The sequence below is a fragment of the Dipodomys merriami genome, unplaced genomic scaffold, assembly GCF_024711535.1.
Source record: "Dipodomys merriami isolate MVZ:Mamm:240054 unplaced genomic scaffold, mDipMer1.0.p SCAF_16, whole genome shotgun sequence".
Classification (NCBI taxonomy): Eukaryota; Metazoa; Chordata; class Mammalia; order Rodentia; family Heteromyidae; genus Dipodomys; species Dipodomys merriami.
The window spans coordinates 5,163,293-5,185,788 of record NW_027202937.1 but is presented as its reverse complement, the minus strand read 5'-3'; the positions used below and the strand labels follow the sequence as shown (position 1 = coordinate 5,185,788).

At 42.7% G+C, this 22,496-nt stretch overlaps 1 protein-coding gene across 6 annotated transcripts; it reads left to right on the top strand.

Annotated features, from left to right (window-relative positions):
• Positions 1-91: 91 nt before the first annotated feature.
• Nfya (nuclear transcription factor Y subunit alpha) lies at positions 92-22,116 on the top strand. Of its 6 annotated transcripts, none has more exons than XM_070023808.1 (10): positions 92-251; positions 4,749-4,901; positions 6,663-6,749; positions 9,722-9,868; positions 10,727-10,858; positions 11,039-11,144; positions 12,730-12,896; positions 13,834-14,007; positions 15,614-15,715; positions 19,485-22,116. In XM_070023808.1, the coding sequence occupies exons 2-10, from the start codon at positions 4,827-4,829 to the stop codon at positions 19,536-19,538; spliced, it is 1,044 nt and encodes a 347-aa protein (XP_069879909.1). In that variant the 5' UTR covers positions 92-251; positions 4,749-4,826; the 3' UTR covers positions 19,539-22,116. The 6 variants fall into 6 exon arrangements, with proteins under 6 accessions (XP_069879909.1, XP_069879910.1, XP_069879911.1 ...); XM_070023809.1 differs by having other exon boundaries at positions 93-251; positions 6,666-6,749; XM_070023810.1 differs by having other exon boundaries at positions 93-251; positions 12,748-12,896.
• Positions 22,117-22,496: the final 380 nt, after the last annotated feature.

Sequence of the window (22,496 nt, the reverse complement as noted above, 5' to 3'; positions counted from 1 at the left end):
GGAAGTGGGCGTGGCCTGAGGGCGTCTGCGCGGTCCTCCTCCGAGGGCCGGGCTGGGATTAAGGGGCGTGGCCTCTGGCGCGCCTGCGCGGAGGCGGTTGGAGGGAGGCCTTATTTCCCTTTGTTCGGGTTCGCCATTTTGCCAACTAGCGGCAGTGGCGGCGGCAGCGGCGGCTGGAGTCTCTGATTGGGTTTCGGAGTCCGGTACTGGAGCCAATCAGCGCGGGCAGCGAACCGGGGGAGCGAGGCACGGTGAGTAAGAGGAGCCAATATCCAGCGGCCCAGAGCCGGCCCCAGCGCCCCGATTGGCGGGTCTTGCTGACCACTCAGGAGAGGCCCAGGCGCCCGTCGAGCCCGGGGAGTCGAGCTGAGCTCCGCCGAGTCGGGTGGCCGGTAACCGCGGCCCGGAGTCTGCGGGCGCTTCGGGGCACTCCCGGCCGCGGCCTGCAGGGGCCTCCCTGCGCGGGGATGTCGGGCTTCAGGGCGGGCTCCGGGAGATCCCAGCCCTTTGCGGGGCGCCCGGGCGCGGTGCACCCGTTTACTCCCACCTCGTGGGCCCAGCTCCCCTGGCCTGAAGCGTGGGGGGACGAGGGGGGCTTGGCTGCCACGAATGCCCCTGCCCTCGGGTACCCAACGCGCCCGGGCTTGCCCCTCACCCTTCCTGGTCGTTCCGGCCTCACCCTGAAACCCGCCCGTTTGGTCCCCGTGGTCCAGGCCGGAAAGGGCTTCCCGCGAGTCCGCGACCCTGCGTGGGGCCAAGCCCGGATCCGAAGCCTCTCCTCCCCCCTGTGATGGAAAAGAGACCGGGGCGGCCCGCGCGCCTCAGCCACAGGGCCCGAATCGCGGCGGGCTCGGTGCTCCCGCCCCGTCCCGCCATCCCCGGGAGGGGGCCGCACCCCTCCCCCGGCCCGGGCTCCCCCCCCCGCCCCTTGGGCTCGTCATTTCCTCTCCTTCCCACCCGGCTCGCCCGGGCCGGAGCGCACACCTCCGTGCTGGAGCCCAACCAAGCGGGCTTTCCTTTCCTGTCTGGAAGATTGATAGCCCTGCGCCTTCTCTCTCCCCTGACCCTTCCCGACTTGCTCTTCATAATCCTGATCCACGGCTCTTGCTGTAAACTCTCCTCCCCGGGGGATAGTCCACCCCCCACCCCCGTGTACCGATCCTTTCTTCCTTTCAACCTCTCTGCCTCTTGGGAAGTGGCAGGCAAGACATTAGCTCAGTTCACCCGTTTCAGATACTTCTGATCCCCCTGTTCTTCAACAGATGTTTCGAAACTTGCAGTAGTGGAGTTTCTTTCCCCGGGGGTGGCTCCTGGAGCAGCCAGTTTGATTTGTGATAGCTATCAGCTGTGTGCTGGGGAGGAAGCGGGTAGAGGTAAATAACGACCGTCCCTGCTTGGTAGAGACTGACAGGTGGCAGCCACTCAGTACTAACGGGTACTGCTGGAGGAATTAGCAACAGCCTCTGGTCACCGCCAAGCTCTTGGTTGGCCTGGAAGGATGATGACAGTGTTTAGGATGAATGGGGGAGCGCTGCTTAGAAGAGAAACACATGGCACTGAAGCCCTCGATTGCGCTGTTTGATGCAGAACTCTGGGTATAGGCAAATACGCAGTAGTATTGAGAGTTTGGGGGCGGGGGAAGCCCACTGCTGGAAAACACTTGCAGATCTCGCATCTGGTAGGCTTGAAAAAGCGCATAATGCACCACTCCTCTCATTGTATAAACAGCTTTTTGTTTCCACTCTAGGGTTTTTCTTTAAACTATTTTTCTAAATTTGCTTCCTTACATAATAGTAAACGGGGCAGTGTAGCTAAGATCTTTAAAAAAAAAAAAAAAAAAAACTTGTGGGGCTGGGAAGGTGGCTCAGTGGTAAGAGTGCTTGCCTTGCATGCATGAGGCCCTGGGTTCGATTCCTCAGCACCACATAAGAAAAAAGAAAAAAGCCAGAAGTTGGTGCTGTGGCTCAAGTGGTAGAGCGCTAGCCTTGAGCTGAAGAGCTGAGGGAGAGCGCCCAGGCCCAGAGTTCAGGCCCCACAACCCCCCCCAAAAAAAAAAAAAAAACTTGTATATTGGATGGTTTAACCTTGGTACCTGGAAATGGATCCATGTGGTCACTTCAAAGTCACAAATAGTTTCTTCACTGGGCATCTCCTGCTCTTCCTCAATGCCTCTAGAGTCTCATGCTCTACAGAACAACCTCTTGGCTGAGCATGTAAGAGAGTAATAGTATGCTTATCACATGCTGAAATTTTTGTCTTTTTTTTTTCTGTCTTCACCCCTTCCATCGTCATCTATGTTCTCGTACTTAGTACCAATTCAGAAGATACTTTATTTCTATAAGGATACATTGATTTTTTTTTAGTTGTGAAATAGCTGTTCTTAAAATGGAATGTAAAATGCATATTTATGTTATATAAAGAAAAGTATTTCATGAAACTTGTTTCACTTCCATTTGTTGTGTATGATTCTGTATATATCAAGTTGTAATACAAAATATTTCTTGCTCGGCGCCGGTGGTTCAGGCCTGTTATCCTAGCTACTCAGGAGGCAGGAAAGCCCATAAGACTTATCTCCAATTAACCACCAAAAAAATGGGAAGTGACTCTGTGGCTCAAGTGGTAGAGTGCTTGCCTTGAGCTGAAGCACTCAGGACAGTGCCCAGGCCCAGGGTTCAAGCACCACAACCAACAAAAATAAATCTGTGGTTTGTGGTTTTTAAAAAAGTTAGAAAGGCTAGACACACTTGTAATCCCAGCTCCTGAGAGCTTGAGACAACAAGATCAAAGGTTTGAAGCCAGCTGAGGTACAGAGTGAGACCCTGTCTCCAAAAAAAAAAAGAACAGCCAGGCAGCAGTGGCTCACACTATAATCCTAGCTACACTGGAGGCTGAGATCTGAGGATCACATTGTGTTGCAGTTCTACTAACTGAAGTTCACAGAAGTTAGAACAAATGGCTTCTCTGAAACCAGTGGCTTATAGCACTCACCATTAGCAGTCTCAGTAACAAGCTCTACAAAATGTGAGAAAATTGCCACTCAATTTGAAGCTACAGTGGGTTTAATTGCTCTTTCACTGGAACATTTGTGTTTCGAGGATAAATTAGTTGAGATGAAAATCTATTTTTTTATACATTCTCAATCTTCAAGTTATATTTTATATCTTAGTCTCATAAGATAGAAAAAATGCATGCAAGAAGGGGATGGAGGGTAGGTGAAGGTGTTAAAACACAGAGCATGATCTTTATTTTTTGGATTAACTTGATTGAGATAGAGTTGTATTGATTTTTTTAGTACACAGTATGATTTTCTGTACTCTACCCAGAAATCTCTTTAAGTACTGATTCCTGCCAATCAAATTCAGAACTGACTACTGTGAAAACCAGAAAACCAGTTGGTCAATAGGCAATGAGAAGAAACTGTCAATTGACTTAATTTGTTAGTCATATTATTATCTCCATTGACTAGTCTATGTCATTCTATAATAGAGCCAAAAATGTGTATAGCAAGCACTCACAATGATCTGGAGAAGTATATGGTATAGCTATGGTGACATAGCTATCCTATCAATAACTCATACAAATATATAATGCGTTCATTTGGGTTATGGGAAATAGGCTTAATCGGTTTTTTTAATTAAATCTTATATTTTTCCAACTGTAAAAAATTACAAACACTGTGAAGTTGAAAAGGTTTATGAACCTATACACCTACCATTAGCTTATACTTGCCATACCAAACATTTGTCATCCATGGATCCATCTTTTAGGTCATTTCAGAATAAAATTTGAGGTCTCAGTACACCTCTTCCTAAATGTTTATATTACACTCTTGAATATTGTGCTAGTGACCTTTCTACTACTGAACCAAATACCTGAGAGGATCAACTTCTAAAGACAAAAGGGATATTTGAGAGATCTAGACCTTGGTTAGTGAGCTCTGTTGCTCTCGGTCCATTGTGAGGCAGCATCACTCAAGTGGTAATGCTAAGGAGGCACCAGTGCATAAAGCAGGGAAGGACCAGATACACTGGTAATTGGGAGCAACATTGCAAGGCAAATAAAAACCCAGTATGTGCAGAATGTGATACTGTTCAAAGTTTCAGGCACCCACTGGAGACCTTGGAACATTGCCCTGGGGAGCTACCCTATCTAGTTGTAAGTATTGTTGTCATTAGTATAATTACTCCGGATTACAGTACAACTCCAAAACCTTTGCTAGAGCTTTTTTTATTTAGTTCTGTTGAATGGAGGTTTTTGTTTTTGAATTGACATGTTAATTATGCATGTTTATAGGACGGAATTTGGTGAGCAAATACTTACCTTTAGGCCTAGTACAAACTATGTAATAAATAATACACCTTGATGTTTTAAATTGTTTCCATATATACCGGAGTCAAGTAACATGGTTGGTGGACAGCTTCAGAGACACATGCAGACCTAATAATCCATGTTAGACAGCCTTGCAACAAAGATACCTTAATGAGTAAGATGCATGTGTTGCTCTGATAGTACTGAAAGGTAAGGTTGCCAGTAAGAAGTGACTTAGGAACATTTTTAAAACATGAAAATGGTGTGGTTTGTTATGATTATGCCATTGGATACATATGGATTAACTGAATATGAGCACTTCCTATTCTTTTAACCTGTTTTCTTACAAATACTCCATAACAGTGGTATCATTGAGGTTAATTGTCTGACAGAGCCTTTATTGACAATCTCATTTTAGTTTCTCTCTTACCTTTCTCTAGTCGGAGTGCTTCACCTCAACACCTTCTGAATCTCCAGAGCGAAGCGTACTGTATACAGGATTCTAACTCAGAAGGGCCATGGAGCAATATACAACAAACAGCAATAGTTCTACAGAGCAGATTGTTGTGCAGGCTGGGCAGATCCAGCAGCAGGTATGGAAACAAGACTGCTTGAAGGTCACAGCAGGGCTGATAGAAGCACTGTAGATCGCTCTGGGAATTAGTTAAAAAGTACCCGCTCTTGTAAAATACTGGGCCTGGCCAGTTGCTAAAGCACTGTCCACAAGAATCTGGTTTATACCCTTTTTGGGGAGAGGGGGGTGGTCCGGTCGTGGGGCCTGAACTCTGGGCCTGGGCGATGTACCTCAGCTCTTCAGCTCAAGGCTAGCACACTACCACTTGAGCCATAACACCACTTCCGGCTTTTTTTTTCTGTTTATGTGGTACTGAGGAATCAAACCCAGGGCCTCATGCATGCAAGGCAAGTGCTCTACCACTGAGCCACCTTCCCAGCCCCGTGGTTTATACCCTTCTTATCTCACTGAATGAGACCCCTAGTCTATTTTTCAGATGGCAATTGGGACATTCTCTGTCTGTCTGTCTGTTGTCTGTCTCTCTCTCTCTCTCTCTGTCTCTCTCTCTCTCTTTCTCTCTGTCCCTCAGTCCAATTCCATTGTTTCTCTTGTTTAAACAAACTTGTGATTTAGTAAAGGTTTGGTCACAGTAGACAATGGTCAGCTTCAGAAAATCCACTCTTCTGTAATTGATCCACCATAGTATTTCTGAAAAGTTCTAGTTTAACATTAGGATAATATTTCTTTTTTTTTTTTTAATTTAATTTAATTTTATTTTATTTGAGAACATACTGTACAGAGGGGACATTAGGATAATATTTCAACAGCCACTCTTATGGATAAGTACATATGAAGAAGGAATTCCTGCTACTGGTTTATTTCCTAAATATAATAAGCTGCATTTTTGAATTTATACACAGATATTTTCTGATGCTTTTTACCTGGATTTATTTTAGAAAAACTTGACAAAGATTTTCTAAATAATGTCTAAAGATGTTTATTATGCTTCCCTTTGACCTTCAGTCCACATTGATAACTTGCGACTCTTTTGTCTTCACAATAGAACTAAGCTGAGTTTTTTTTAAGATAGGTAGTAGAGAGAGTACAGGGAGTATTGACAGTGAATTGATCCTGTCTAATGCTCAAAGGAAGGGGCTGCTCTTGGTTAAGACCATAATTATGTCTCCCCTTGCTGTCCCTCTCTTCCACATTAGCTGGGTGACTCTGTAGCTTCCTTCCATTGTGAGAAGGAATTTCCGAGGGACCTCCAGGCAGTGCCCCGGTGGGGTAGACTTCTGTGAGGACTTACAGAGATATGAAATTAAGATTGAATCACTGGAAACATAGTTTCTAAGGCAAGCCAGTCAGGGAGAAATAACTCTTAGGTTGAGACATCTAAGCAATGACATGGTAAACATGTTTTTGATTCACAGTGATAAGCTCATTTTTTCTTTCTTAATGACTGTACGTAAGACCAAGAACTTCATTAAACGTTCCAGACTGTTGAAACCTAATTTTATTCTTAGGAACTTGGGAAGCAAAGAAAAAGAACATTGGGATCATTGTGTAAGCTGAAAGATGGAATTCCTGTATCTGTAGGGAAGGACTGCATGACAAACTGTTGTGTAAAATGATGTTGTAATGTTGACCTTTCTGAGTGGTGTTCATTTTGAGGTCCACTCTGGGGAGAGGGCTTGATCCTCCTGCACAGTGCGGGGGATGTGTACCCAAAGTCTATTGTAGGCTGAGGCTTTTGAAAGATGAAGTAAAGTGATGTCATGTCTTGAGCTATAGATTTCCTTCCTGACACATTTCAAGCTCTTCCTGTTCCTGTTCTCAGCAGCAGGGTGGTGTCACTGCTGTCCAGCTGCAGACTGAGGCTCAGGTGGCATCCGCCTCAGGCCAGCAAGTCCAGACCCTCCAGGTAGTGGTGCCTTCTCTGGCTCTCTATGAGCACTGCATGTACTACTTCTCTCCCATCTGGTGCTCTTTGTAGTAGGATTTCAAATAGGAATGGCTGAGTCATTTGCATGTGTCTCATGCTGCTAACTTGTCTTTGAGGTTATTCAGTGTCCATTTCCTAATGTTTGATTCCAAGTCATATAGTGACTGCTGTATGATATTCTGAATTTTTTATTTGGCTAGTGTATTTCTTTGGGAATGCTTGAGGGATGCTAAAGAAGTGAAAGAAATTCTTACAAGTGGTAGTAGAACTTACTCAGTACTCAAAACTCAACTCCAATTGCATAGTGAAATTTCATGAATTTGTATTATACTACAGAAGGAAACATACAAATGAAGCTACACTTTTTTTTTTTTTTTGCTAAAATAGTGACTGAGCTATAGAGTACTAATGTCTAAGCTCCTGATCTTGTTAATCTCCTGTTTATTTGCTTTTTCACTTCCCTTCTGGAGGAATAATGCCCAGTCTTTTGTAACAAATACTGGGCAGGGATGGAATGTACTTCTAAGGTTTAGGTGTTAGTAGAACCACTATGAGAATTCTTAACCAGTTACATAAATGTGCTACAGCGGGAGGAGGGGGAGGACTTAAGAGAAACCTCAGTTAACTAATGCCATTAACATGGCCATTTAGGCCATGTTAAATGTCCTAAATTGGGGGGGATATAATTTGGCCAGTTCCTATATAAAAACAGGAGGAGAAGCATTAGTCCTTTCTGTGTCTGTAGATTACTAAAATAATCAGATTTTTGAGAAATTTGGTAAGATGTGGATTCCTGTGCTTTTTCCCTCCATTGAATTGGAAGTGATTCAGAGTAGTCATTGTGGGTTAAGTTAGCATCTCACTTTCTTCTGAGTGCTGCTAAGCATCCTGCAGCTGACTACCCCTTATTGTCACCATTGCCACCCCTCCCTGCTCTGCCACTACTAAGTAGTAAGTGGTGACACGAAGCTACTTCCCAACATAATTCAGCAAGAAGCTCAGTTTGTAGGTACTCCCCAACTGGATTGCAATCTTGGAGTTCAACAGCTTTTTAGTCATGCTTGATTTACCTTATTAATATAGAAAACAGTATTTTGGATTGTTAACCACTTGTAGAATGGGAGTATAACATGCTCTTAACTGTATGGCTTCTCGTCTGATGCATGTGTCCTTGTGATCATTCATATGCTATGAACAGGGAGCTCTTCCAAGTCTCCGGTGTTTGCTCATGTGCACGTATGGCATGTCAGTGTGGGAGGAAATTAAGATGATAGATAACCAGAAAATTACTAATGGTGTGTCTTAAACTTGTGTTAAATACTTGTGTAGATTGTATTTCAAAGAAATGAAAACACAGTATAGAAGTAATGGAAACCTTTCACCTAAGAGTCACATTACTTTTTAGAGAGTTTTAAATCGCTTTCTTAGTTATTCATGCAGCTAGTCTTTAGATAAACCTGTCCTAATGCAGAATGTGCACCCTTGGTGTGGCACAGGGAATTTCAGTGGAGAAGAAAGGAAAGTTTAAGAGACAGCATGAGTAGGCTATAAAGCCCTTAAAACCTAGTTTCTCAAAGGGAAGTTTATCAAAACCTAGGATTTATATGTTCCTGAAGACTCCTATACATTGATGGTAGCAGTACTTTCTGTCTTAAGCTACTCATCAAGGACAAATTGACTTTCAATGCATTACTGTTATTGGAACATACATTTACTATCATTGAGAATGAATAGTAGTTTAGTAGCTCATGTCTGTAATCCTAATTACTCAAGAGGCTGGGACCTGGAGGAAGGTGGTTTAAAGCCAGTCCTGGCAGAAAAGTACTCCCCATCTCCAATTAACCATCAAAATATCGACTGAGGTATGGCTCAAGTGGCGAACACCAGTTGTGAGCAAGCAAACCAAGCAATGGCATTGGGCCACGAGTTCAAGCCCCTGTACCGACCCCCTCCCCTCTGTCTCACTCACACACAAGAATAGGTTAGTCATGTATTCTTTTGTTCTGTTAAAGTAGTTCTTCAAAATAGGCTTGAAAAATGAAAGTTTTGAACTTTCAGCTATTCCATTGATCCTTCCTGTTCATGTCTAAAGTAACTTACATTTTAGCAACTCTAAAGTATTCTAGTTATGTTCACATTGAAATTCAAGTTGTGATAGCACTTTCCTTGACCTAATTCCTAGAGTAGTCTGATTCATAAGAGCTTGAAGACTGAAAATTCTGTTTGAATGCTTGACTTCTCTGATTTCATTATTCGTCAGTATTTCTGATAAAACTCCAGTAACTGCATATATTAGCCTCCATTGTGAAAAGCTCTACTTATGGAAGTTGACAACTGACCCCAAAATATTTTCAGGATGGCTTTAGTAGTGGGTTCTTCAAGCAACAAACTTACCTAGAATCCTCAAAATTAGGAGAAGAGGGTGAAAGGTAAACATTTCACTTTTGCTTGAAAAAGGATCTTCTGCATACATTTTCAGAGCACTTGCAATTCTGGCCCCAGGAATGAGGGCTACATAGTTTCATTTGCCTCCTATAGTTCTTTTGAATTTGCCCTCTGCTGACACCACCACCCTGTCCCTGATTTTGCTCCAGCCCCAACTAGAGACCTTTGCTAGGCATTGGATTGAAAAGGAAAATGCCTCTGATGTCTCAATTCGATATTTGTCATGAATTTAGACTGTGTTTGGTAATATATGCCTTATGTCTACTGAAACGTCCCAGGCACCCTAGATATGCACCCTGACATCTGACCCTAGTCTATTCAACTTAGCATTTAGTCAGATAGCAGAGATATTTGAAGAAGGTAACTTGAGGACTTAAGAATTATCTTCTCAGTGCTTCTACCATTTCCCCCTCTGGCCAAAGAGCAGAATAATTCCAATTTGAGTGAGGTGGGGGAGGAAAAACTTTTTTCTTATGATAGTTCATTGTTCTTGTTTCATTTCTTTGTAGGTCCAGGGGCAGCCATTAATGGTCCAAGTCAGTGGAGGCCAGTTGATTACATCAACTGGTCAACCCATCATGGTCCAGGCCGTCCCTGGTGGACAAGGCCAGACCATCATGCAAGTACCTGTATCTGGTACACAGGGTTTGCAGCAGGTGAGTAGGATTTTTAAAAAGTGTCTAGATAGTGTATCAGTAGAACAGGAAGGTGTGAGCTACTTGACAGTTGGTGTTACAGTTACTTGCTTCCCACCTGATAGTTTCATTCAGTCAATTTTCTGCCTTTGTAATGCCAGTGATACAAAGCAGAACTATGCAGAAATTTGATCCTTCCAGGAAAAACAAAGATATTATACATGATCTTCAATTGCTGGACAGTGAAAGCTGACACTTCCTATAACAATAAGAATTTAGTTTAATTTTTGATGTGATATATGTTGGACCACCCTAAGGGTAAGTTTTATTTCTAGTTGGAAATCATCTTACATAGTTTACTTTTCTTCTTAGCTAATACTGAGGCTTGAACTCAGGGCCTTGGCTCACAGTTTTTTCCATCATGGCTGATGTTCTACACTTGAGCCAGGCCTCCAGTTCTAGCTTTTTGCTAGTTAGTTGGAGATAATAGTCTCTTGGATTTTTCTGCCAGGGCTGACTTCAAACCTTGAACCTTGATCCTCAGATCTCAGCCTCCTGAATTGCTAGGATGATAGACATGAGCCATCTGGCCAAAATGTCTTTCTAAGTAAACATACTTTTTAAAAAAATAAAATAGCTATCTTTTTTAAAGCGAGCATTGATTGCTTAATGTCAGATAGCCAGACAGTATTCAAAATTCTTTGATCACTTCATAAATAGAAAATGTATCACTAATTCATATCTGAGGACAGAATAGGACTCATGTCTTTTTCCCTCTTGGGAACACTTCCTGCTTTCTAGAGGAATTTGTTTAGCATTCAGAGACAAAAAGAGAAGGGTGTCATTGAGATGCTATCCTTTCTTATGTTCCTTCGGCAGATACAGTTGGTCCCACCAGGACAGATACAGATCCAAGGTGGACAGGCTGTGCAGGTTCAGGGCCAGCAGGGCCAGACCCAGCAGATCATCATCCAGCAGCCCCAGACAGCAGTCACCGCTGGCCAGACCCAGGTAATTCCTTCTGCTCTGGGGAAAAACTAACTTGGAAGGGCCAGATATTCTACATAGAATGAACATATGAAGAAAAGCATGTGTGATTGTTTGTTGTTGTTGTTGTTGTTTAAGAGGCACTAACACTTTTTCTTCCTGTGTCTTTGAAATCTATTGACTTGTCTCATTTCCTTCTTGCAGACACAACAGCAGATTGCTGTCCAGGGGCAACAAGTAGCACAGACTGCTGAAGGACAGACCATTGTCTATCAGCCAGTTAATGCAGATGGCACCATTCTCCAGCAAGGTAAGTATGTCCATAAATTTCCCTGGGACTTCTCATGACATCTTTTCTATCCCCTGAAACTAACTGAGTGCTTCAGAAAACACTGATCCAAAGCCAGGAGTCAGTGGCTCATGTCTATAATCCTAGTGTCTCAGGAGGCTGAGATCTGAGGATCAAGGTTCAAAGCCAGTCCAGACAGGGAAGTCCATGAGACTCTTATCTCCAATTATAACCAAACAGGCTGGAAGTGAAGCTGTGGCTGAAATGGTAGAGTAATAGCCTTGAATACAAAAGCTCAGTGACCAGGCCCTAATTCAAGCCCCAGGACTGGCACGAAAAACAAAAACAAAAAAACACTGGTCAAAGGATTATTCCTTCACGTTCGTAGAGAAGAAATGTTTGTAAATAGCAGATTAGAAATGTGGAATTTAGGGCTGGGAAGGTGGCTCAGTGGTAGAGTGCTTGCCTTGCATGCCTGAGGCCCTGGGTTCGATTTCTCAGCACCACATAAGCAAAAAGAAAAAAGCCAGAAGTGGTGCTGTGGCTCAAGTGGTAGAGCACTAGCCTTGAGCTGAAGAGCTGAGGGACATCGCCCAGGCCCAGAGTTCAGGCCCCATAACCGGACCCCCCAAAAAAAAGAAAGAAAAAAAAGAAATGTGGAATTTATTTATTGGTAAAGAAGTCAATCAGGGCTGGGAAGGTGGCTCAGTGGTAGAGTGCTTGCCTTGCATGCATGAGTCCCTGGGTTCAATTTTTCAGCACCACATAAGCAAAAATGAAAAAAGCAGGAAGTGGCACTGTGGCTCAAGTGGTAGCATGCTAACCTTGAGCTGAAAAGCTGAGGGACAGCGCCCAGGCCCAGAGTTCAGGCCCCATGATCAAACCCCCCCTCCCCCCCACCAAAAAAAAGTCAATCAGTAACCACGTTGACATTTTTAGAGTGCTGTTGCTATTTATGCTTTATTTGTTTTCTGGGGTATTCCAAAAATATGTATATCCACTATTTATGCAGCATTTTACTAAGAGTAAAGAAGAGTTTTCAACCTCTGGTTGAAACAAATACATACAGTGAACAAATAAATACAGTGCAATGCCCTAAAAAATGTATGTACTAGGAATAGATGATATATAAGTGAAGCTTTATTTGGCAATTTTTTTTCCTCTAATGATTCATTGTCAGTTTGGGATTAGCACATTATAGATTTATAAAATCTTTATATGCGGTGGGTATAGCTCTCTCACCACATACAGGTAGCCAGGCTGGCCTATAGAAAGAGAGGCCTTTAGAGTTTCTCACCTCCTTATGAAAACTGATATTGGAACATCTCAGGGAAATACTGAAGGATAGAGGTACTCAGGACTGAGCCTTCAACAGTTCATAGTAATGTTAAAGATATGGCTACTTGGATTGTATGCAACAAACCAGAGTAAGAGAGTAAGAGAGTGGAAAGCACTTTCTTCCTCCTTGTGTTTTCAGTGTGTTTTTCCAGGGTGGACAACTGAGTGCCAGATAGAAGAGGGACTAATTCTGTGCCCTTCTTTCTGTTCTGTGTACCTGGTTTGTTTTGTTTTGTTTTGTTTTGTTGTATGTTTTATTTTCTTAAAGTTACAGTCCCTGTTTCAGGCATGATCACCATCCCAGCAGCCAGTTTGGCAGGAGCACAGATTGTTCAGACAGGAGCCAACACCAACACAACCAGCAGTGGGCAAGGGACTGTCACTGTGACACTACCAGTGGCAGGCAACGTGGTCAATTCAGGCGGAATGGTCATGGTAAGGAAACTGAATCTTCAATTTACTGTTCTTGTGTACTGTAGTTTTCCATGTGTCTGCCCACAAATTTCTTGAACTTGAAAGTCAAAATGTCTTTTAAAATGTGGTCATATTGTTGACTTTTAGATTGAAATGCATCACTTATGGTAATGGATATGTAAATGCCTGATTAATTAATTAATTGCAATGGATTGTAATTCCTTCTGAGCACCTACTGTGTGTCCCAAATTATTCTAGGTGCTGAAGATAGGGCAGCAGATAAAGGAAGAATAGGCTACTGATCTTTGAGAAATAGCAAATGTATTGCCAATGGCGGGGGGGAGGGGAGGAAGGGTAAAAACTTACAACAATTGTAATCGATAGAGATACCAAAAATACCTGGTGAGAGTAACAGCTGAATCCCCATATGTGATTATAGGAGTTCAGTGCACAGTGGCTACAATGGGTAAATTAGGAGTAAGTAGGAGAAGCTACAGGAAGAATCATCAGAGTTGGGAAGAGATTGCAGTGGTTAAGGAATCTGTTACTTATTTTATCATATATGTATAGCATAGTGATTTTTTTGTTTTTAGAAAAATTCTAATTTAATTATACAGTAAATGAACTAAATCGCTTTCATAACTGTAGACACTCTTGTCAGTTTATACCTGCCTTCCCTTGTGCTGTTGCATTGTCTGTGGCTGGCAATGGAGCATGAAGTTAGATGTGGTTATTTCAATGGCTTTTCTTCACCTATAACAGAATTATCTGTATATTTGCTTATAAATATAAGGCCTTCGTGTAAATATTCTCCAAGAATCCATATTTAGCCAAACACCCTATAAAAGTTACTTTGGGTGGCATTCAGAGGGAAGTAGATTTGATTAGCAGGCATCCAGAAACTTTGCTTGTATCCATACTTTATCCCACTAAGAAGCCCTTCTCTTCTGCTACACAGATGGTACCTGGAGCTGGCTCTGTTCCCGCTATCCAAAGAATCCCTCTGCCTGGAGCAGAGATGCTTGAAGAAGAGCCACTCTATGTGAATGCAAAACAGTACCACCGCATCCTTAAGAGAAGGCAAGCCCGGGCTAAGCTAGAAGCAGAAGGGAAAATCCCAAAGGAGAGAAGGGTATGTATAACACTGGGAAAGACCCAGTAAGTAAGCAGCAGGGTTCCACTATTGAGACAACTTTGAATTTAGATGGTGTGTTTCCTTGAGAGCCTTCCAACCGAGGGAAGTTAGAGAACTGTTACCTTTTCTTTTTTTTTTTTTTTGGTCCAGTCGTGGGGCTTGAACTCTGGGCCTGGGCGCTGTCCCTCAGCTCTTCAGCTCAGGGCTAGCACTCTACCACTTGAGCCACAGCACCACTTCCGGCTTTTTTCTTTTTGCTTATATGGTGCTGCGGAATCGAACCCAGCACCTCAGGCATGCAAGGCAAGCACTCTACCACTGAGCCACCTTCCCAGCCCCGATAATTTATATCTTTTGTTTTTTTTGTTTGTTTGTTTGTTTTGGGTCCAGTCGTGGGGCCTGAACTCTGGGCCTGGGCGCTGTCCCTCAGCTCTTCAGCTCAAGGCTAGCGCTCTACCACTTGAGCCACAGCGCCACTTCCAGCTTTTTTCTTTTTGCTTATGTGGTGCTGAGGAATCGAACCCAGGGCCGCAGGCATGCAAGGCAAGCGCTCTACCACTGAGACACCTTCCTAGCCCCTGTTACCTTTTCTTAGAGTTAGCAATTGTTGTTGCTCCATGGAGCTGTAATTATAACAACAAAACAAAACAGTGGCTCAAACGAGATTGTTTTTCCTTACGTGAAAGAAGTATGTAAATAATCCTGGACTTGGGCTGGGAAGGTGGCTCAGTGGTAGAACGCTAGCATTGAGCTGAAGAGCTGAAGGACAGCGCCCAGGCCCAGAGTTCAGGCCCCATGACCGGACCCAAAAAAAAAATAATAATAATAATAATCCTGGACTGGTAGCACAATTCCATAGTTCTCACTACCATCTCCTGTTTTACGGGCCTGATTATGTGAGAGAGAGAGAAAGAGAGAGAGAGAGAGAGAGAGAGAGAGAGAGAGAGAGAGAGAGAGAGAGAGAGAGAGAGAGAGAGAGAGAGAGTGTGTGTGTGTGTGTGTGTGTGTGTGTGTGTGTGTGTGTGTGTGTGTGTGTGTGTGTGTGTGTGTGTGTGCCGGTAGTAGGTAGAGTGCCTCACATTCTTGCTTAGCTTTTTTTGCTCAACCCAAATGGTGCTGTACCACTTGAGCCATACCTTTAGTTCTGTGGCCTAATATTTTTAATGTGCATTCAGAATGCACAGTGGTGGCTTCGGCTCTAGGCTAGAAGTGAAGGAAACAAGAAAGGTACCTTAAAATTAATTTAGCCAACCAGGCACTGGTGGCTCACACCTGTAATCCTAGCTGCTCAGGAGGCTGAGATCTGAGGATCATGGTTCAAAGCCAGCCCCAGCAGGAAAGGCCATGAGACTCTTGTCTTCAATAAACCACTCAGAAAACCAGAAGTGGTACTGTGGCTCAAGTGGTAGAGCACTGACCTAACAATAATTGTTTGTGGTAACCAGGTAAAGTGTTTTATCCAAAGTATTTTCCACTATCCAGCCTTAATTGTCCCACAGTCTTAAATTGATCACTGTTAACTTAAACTTTTAAGGCTGAAATTTGTGCTGTAGCTCATTCTTGATTCTAGCTGCTAATCAAGTAGTATTACTTCTCTGTTCAGAAATACCTGCATGAGTCTCGGCACCGTCATGCCATGGCTCGGAAGCGTGGGGAAGGTGGGCGATTTTTCTCCCCAAAAGAAAAGGACAGTCCCCATATGCAGGTAAGGAGACGCAGACCTCTCGTTTTTACCTTTATTACATCGTATTTCTTCAGCAGAATGCTTTCACTTTTTCACCCCTAAGGATGCATCACGTTCTCTAAATTTAGTACAGAATTGTGTTTTCTTAGTTTGTATTTGATCATAAAAGCACTGATGGTCTTTAATCCATTGGCCTTACTCTCCTTGTCTCAGTCATAACTATTTCTTGAAAGTATTAATTTTTTGAGGACTAAGCTTTATATTGCCTCTTAGTATAATCATAGCAGCAGCTCACCCAGTGTGACCGTACTGCCTTAAGCACTTTGATAAGCTTTTCTTTTTTTCCATGGAATCTCTAGGGCAACCTCAAGACCATGTGAAAAGAATTGACTTACTGCCATTTTACATTGAATCTGAGGTTTTGAGAAGTAATTTGCCTGAGATTAAAATGCTTGGTCACACATCAGTGACTCATACCTGTAATCTTAGCTACTTAGGAGGCTGAGATCTGAGGATTGTGGTTTGAAGCCAGCCCAGGCAGGAAAGTCTGTGAGACTCTTATCTCTAACAAAACTACTCAGAAAAAGCCAGAGATGGTGCTGTGGCTCAAGTGGTAGAGCACTAGCTTAGCACAAAGAGGCCCAGGGACAATGCCCAGACCCTGAATTCAAGCCCCAGGACTAGCAAAAAATAAAAAATAAAAAAATAAAACACTCAACTGACATTACACCCAGGTAGCCTAATTGCAGTTTACTGTTAACATCTGTGTAATACTGGCTTGCTCATATCTAACTCTATTAATTATCTTAAATGCATTCTGGGTCAGTGTATCAAAAATAGAACACTTAGTTTTATTTGTTTCTTACACCTAAACCTGCCACTCATCTAAACAAGTGACATGACCATTTGCCCAGTGAGTAAAGCCTGAATAGTCCGATTCTTAAAGAAACCCTCTTGGTTTTATCTCTAACATAATTTGAATCCATACACATTTTTCCTTCCCAACTGATAACCCAGCCTGGTCTAATCCTGTTTTCCTTTGCTGGGATTAATCAAACTGTTGCCTGGTGGTCTTACTTCTTCCAAATCTTGTCCTGTCTTTCCATTCTCCACATCTTAGTATGGTATCTGATCCCTTCCCCATCCTGCTTCACCTCCTCTAATTCCAACCATCTCCTATTGATAGTTGGACCAAAATCCAAAATCTTTACATTGTCCAACAAGCCTGTCTTTAGCCCCTTTTGTTTGGTCTCTGATTTTACTCTGTTCACCCATCTATTCTTTATTCTTAAAATGATTTCCAGCCTGTAATGCTCTTTACTCCATTTCTTTGCATGGTTGTTGTTTTCTTTTAAGGCCTTGGTTTAGACCAGAAAGGTCATTTATAGCCTGTCCTATTTCCAGAGAGGTCATTTTTCCAGCATTTTCTCACAATTTCTGTTTTTTTCTATAGAATACAACAATCATTAAATTGTTTTGTCTAGTTGTTTAAGATTCTTCCTTTCCCTAGAGTATAGGTTATATAGTGGGTAGAGGATTTTTTTTTCTCTTGCATTTATCAGACTAGTATAGTATGTCATTCTGAACAAGTACTCAGTAGATGTTTGTTGCATCAAACATTTACAATACTTGATTCTGTCTTTTTTTTTTTTTTTTTGGTTGGTTGTGGGGCCTGAACTCGGCCTGGGCGCTGTCCCCCAGCTCTTCGGCTCAAGGTGAGCACTCTATCACTTGAGCCACAGTGCCACTTCCATCCTTCTCTGTTTATGTGGTGCTGAGGAATCGAACCCAGGGCCTCATGCATATAAGGCAAGCACTGTACCACTGAGCAACCTTCCCAGCCCTTGATTCTGTCTTATTGTAACATTCCACTACACTATTGCAGTGTCCATTCAGTTGACTTCCGGTCTCCTCCAGTTCACCTTATGCATTTCTGATCAAATAGTTTAAGCTCGGCAGTGGCGCTGTGGCTCAAGTGGTAGAATGCTCGCTTTGAGCTGAAGAGCTCAGGGACAGCACCCAGGCCCAAAGTTCAAGCCCTGCAACCGATCAAAAAAAAAAAGTGTCCTTTGGAAGTGGCGCTGTAGCTCAAGTGGTAGAGCGCTTGCCTTGAGCTGAAGAGCTAAGGGACAGCGCCCAGGCCCAGAGTTCAAGCCCCACAACCGACCAAAAAAAAAAAAAAAGTATAAAAAATGTATTAAAAAAAAAATAGTTTAAGCTCAAGGATGCATTCTAGTTCCTTATTGATGCATCAAATATCAATTTATTTAGAGCTTATAAGCAAGTCCCATTACTCCTGTCACTAGTCACACATAGTTTTCTTGTCCCTACACATGAATAGTAATCATTCCTTTAATGCTGAGAGTCCTGTTACTTATAGTTCTGTTACTCACTCGTGTAGTTCGTAAATATTAACTGTAAATATCAGCTATAGGAGGCCATTGTGCCAGGAGCTCTCCTAATTCTAGATGTTAACACGATGACCATGTTAAGGTACTTAGCCTCTTTCAACCTGTCCCATCATCTGTAAAGTGGAACACTCTTGCCTCGTTCACAGGAATGCTGTGGGCAGTTCATGCGATATTACCATATTATAACACTGGACAAGTGTTTAGCGCTGTGCCTTGTGAGTGATGCATGCTCAGGAGATGCTGTGGGTCTTCCTTATGGTTTAAGATCCAGCACCAGTCCTTGCACCTCCGGAAGACTTTGAGCCTTTTCTCAGATGTTCCCTACTCAGGTTTCAGAGCCATATGTGGAAGAACTAAAGTGTTCTTGTGGAATATTGCAGAGTCTGCTGGACTGATGCAGGATTTAACACTGAAGATGTTAAGTGAAAAGCAGGATCCAGAGTTGAGTGAAAGGGTTAAATTGGAGTCAAAGTTAACCCTTGCTGACTCCTGACTTTCTGGCTGTAGTTCAGGCACACCACTTTACCCATTCAAGCTTCAAGTTTATCTTCAAAATGAATGTAAAGTATATATGTTCTAGCAGCGTGCTGGTGGCTCATACCTGTAATCCTAGCTACTCAGGAGACTGAAGTCTGAAGAGGCAATTGGAAACCAGCCTGAGTAGGGATTGTAAGACTCTTATCTTCAATTAACCACAAAAAAACCTAGAAATGGAGCTGTGGTTCAAGTGATAGAGAGCTAGCTAGCCTTGAGCAAAAAAGCCCAGGGCCACCACCCATATCCTGAGTTCAAGTCCCATTAAAAAGAAAAGACAGGGCTGGGAAGTTGGCTCAGTGGTAGAGCGCTTGCCTTGCATGCCTGAGGCCCTGGGTTCAATTCCTCAGCACCACATAAGCAAAAAGAAAAAAGCTGGAAGTGGCACTGTGGCTCAAGTAGTAGAGTGCTAGCCTTGAGCTGAAGAGCTGAGGGACAGCACTCAGGTCCAGAGTTCAGGCCCCACGACTGGACCAAAAGAAAAAAAAAAGAAAAGGCAGCACCTGCTTTTTCCAGTCCTGGTAACTATTCAGTATTTGGATATAATAATCAGAAAATAATGAAACATCGTGCCATCATGGTTTCTTTGAGTCTTCTCAGCAACGGAATATCCTTATGACCCTGAAGGGATAACACAACTCACAATGCCTGGGAAAAATACATTCTGTTGTCTCTGGAGGGTTTTGTAATAGAGAGCCAGGCCAGGCTTTACGTGTTACTAAGGAATAAGCCCCATTGTCTCTTCTTTCCTAAAGCTGTGCTTTAAACCATATGTGCAGACAAGTTAATGACATCCAGAAGTTCCCTATTGCTTTAAGTCATTATTGTGCTGTCTTTGTCTCTAGGATCCAAGCCAAGCTGATGAAGAAGCAATGACACAGATCATCCGGGTGTCCTAACCTTGGGCCAAGGGTTATATTCCTCGCACTGTTTCCCTCTGTTCAGGAAATTGATCGACTCTTCCAGTGGGACACTGGCAGTCACACTCTGCCCTTTGCTACAGGACAGAAAACCACTTAGATTTTAAGTGGCTCAGTGTTATAATTGCCGTGGGGTCTGGCAAATTGAAGTTGCAAACCTTTGTCTCACCCTTTCGGTCAGGACCTGTTTCATACTGTTGAGGACACTGACATTTGGTGGATTCGGGGTGATACAAGGAGACACTTGCCAGCCCAGCAGTACACAAGCACTTAACGTAGACTGGAGAAGCCAGACAGCCATCTCAGCAGGAAGAGCATCCTTCTCAACTTGAAGTACAGTCAGGGAAGCGGAAGCCCGCTCCTTCCCATGGATTGCAGTGTTCATCCTCTGATGGGCATCTCAGGCTGACTGCCTCAGTGGACGCTTTGTATTTAGAGATGGCGTGGACGTTCCATATTATGATATAGAAACAATAAATTCTCTGAGATACTGTCATCTAATCTATGGTAATAAGAATCTTTGTCTGTCTACACGCTAGCTGATATTTTTGGACTCTGCGAATGAAAAGATTTTAAAAAGACCACAAGTACAGAGAGACATATATTGCTGAATCTCGTTTTTTAGTTTGGTGGGTTTTTTTTGGTGGGAGGGAGGTGGTTTTGTTTTTACAGTAGTAAAGAGTTTTTAACAAAGAAAAAGTAAAAACTACTCAAGAGAGTGAGCAGTGGGACCTGGAAAACAGTTATCCCTCATTCTTTACTTTTGACAAGTGATTTGCTTGTTGGATATGTCATCTGGACCATAGTTCTTGCTATGGCTACTTACAAGACAATTTCAAGTATATTGGACTTCACAGTTGCCTAAATGGAGAAAAAAAACTTTTCAGCAACTTTTATGCCGGTGCCTCAGTAATTCCTTCACAGAAAAGCAAACTACAGATTTTTTTTTCTTAGCCATAGGTTTTGTGACAGTATTTGGGGAATGGATGGATCTGTATGTTTCTCTAGGAGGGAGAAAGAATAATCTACATATATTGTGATAGCACATGAGATAGATGCCTAGGTTGGACATCAAACTAAAGAGAAACTAATTCACCTGTACACTAGCATCTTCTTAACAAGCACTGAAAAGGAGAAGTCTGAGATTTGGTCCTGGACAATTTCTAAAAAGTACTCTTTAGTCTGGATCTTCGTGTGGATGTTAGCCTCAGTCCTAGAGCACTTTGCACTGGCCCCAGAGAGCAGACATTCTCATCCTTCCTGTGGCAGCTGATTCTGTGGTACCAGTTTCCATGTCTTCTCTCCATAGGCTTTATGCAGCAAAGTTTTCACATTGCATCCATACTGTAGGAATCAACTATAGACCAGAGACAGATCACAATAGTGTCCGCAGATGGGCTATAGTTCCCAGAACAGGTTGGGTCTCAGAAACTCATTTTCTAGGCACTCTACCACTGAGCCACACCCCTAATCCAGAAATCTAAGTTCTAGATGTTGATCTCTGAAACTAACATTTAGGAAGAGTCGGTTGCCTTTATAAAATAAAAGAACTTTTGGAGTTAGTTTAAATACTAATAGTAAAGATTGACTTTTCTTTAACTTGACTAACTGGATTAAGACAGGAAAGAAGTTGTTAGCCTCTAAAGAAAATATGGGAAAGAAGAGAACATTGTAATGGTACACAGAGGTACAGAGCTATACAAAGGAAGTAAGTGAAATGTCTTTCTAGTGCCAGGAATCTGGTCATTTCTCCTGGTTTCCAGATTTTTAGGGGCTGGGATAACTCAGTAAGCTCACTAGAAACTGGTGTCTCTAACATTGGTTTTCAGATATTAACCACCCCAAGTCTTTTAGATACTAAAAGCAATGAGGAATATCTGGGGGAAAAAAAAAGACTGAGATGTGGTCTGAGGAATTTCATTTTCAATGCTCCCAACAGTTCTAAAATGCTATTTATTTGTGTCTGTAAGTTTGTACATAGTAATACCAATTTCACTGTTGCTGAAATTTTGTTTTGGGTGGCTAGTTTGAATTTTGTGTTTAAAATTAACTGCTTTGGATGATGTCATTTTGACACATGTCATTTCAGACAGCATATGACCCCTTTATTTTGGTTATTTTAGCACATGGTGATAGCCTACAAACTGAGAGGAGACTGACTTTTGAGTTTCTTCACTACTAGTTGTTTTAATCATTTGTCCTTGGACTTACTGTTGGCTTCAAAAATGCAGAGTGAATGGATGAGTGAAAAATTAGTTTAATACATTGTTATTTGAGTTGGGGTTTCTTTGCAGGATAATTGTATTTTAATTGCACTGGTACATTGAACATGTCAGTGTCTATATCACTGGACCAACAACAGCCTTTTCTGGCTACAGGGTGCCTGATGATAATGTTTTGATTTTCCTTTGGGACTCAACTGCATAGGTTGTTTGGGGGGGAGGGCTGTTTTTTTTGTTGTTTTCCCCTCCAACAGTGGGGGAGGGGTTACAGGTGATAGATCATTGATGTCATTGCAATTGTTATTTTTTAAAATAAATTTATAAAAATACTAAAAAAAAAAATGACTTCCAAGAGTCTGCATCCCTTGAGTTCCAGGTTGTTTGTAATACTGAAATTGTTCTCTGGCCAGAAATGATCTGTTTTCAGAATCACTGTGATAGCCAAAACAACCCTCCCTCCCCTTCCCCACCCCCCGAAAAAGGAAAAAACCTACTTTCCTAGTTGTTGAATATCCACAGCATGCCCAACCTGTTACTCCTGTATACTCTACAGGAGTATGAGCAACCAAAACCATCACCAAGTCTTGGAACTAGAGAAAAGCAGACCCTGGGAGCTGTCTTGAAAGGAGATGGAATGGACCAATCCTGACACTGCCCATAGAACATTTCCTTAGTAAATTCAGGGATGGCCCAAATTTCTACTCTGGGGGTACAG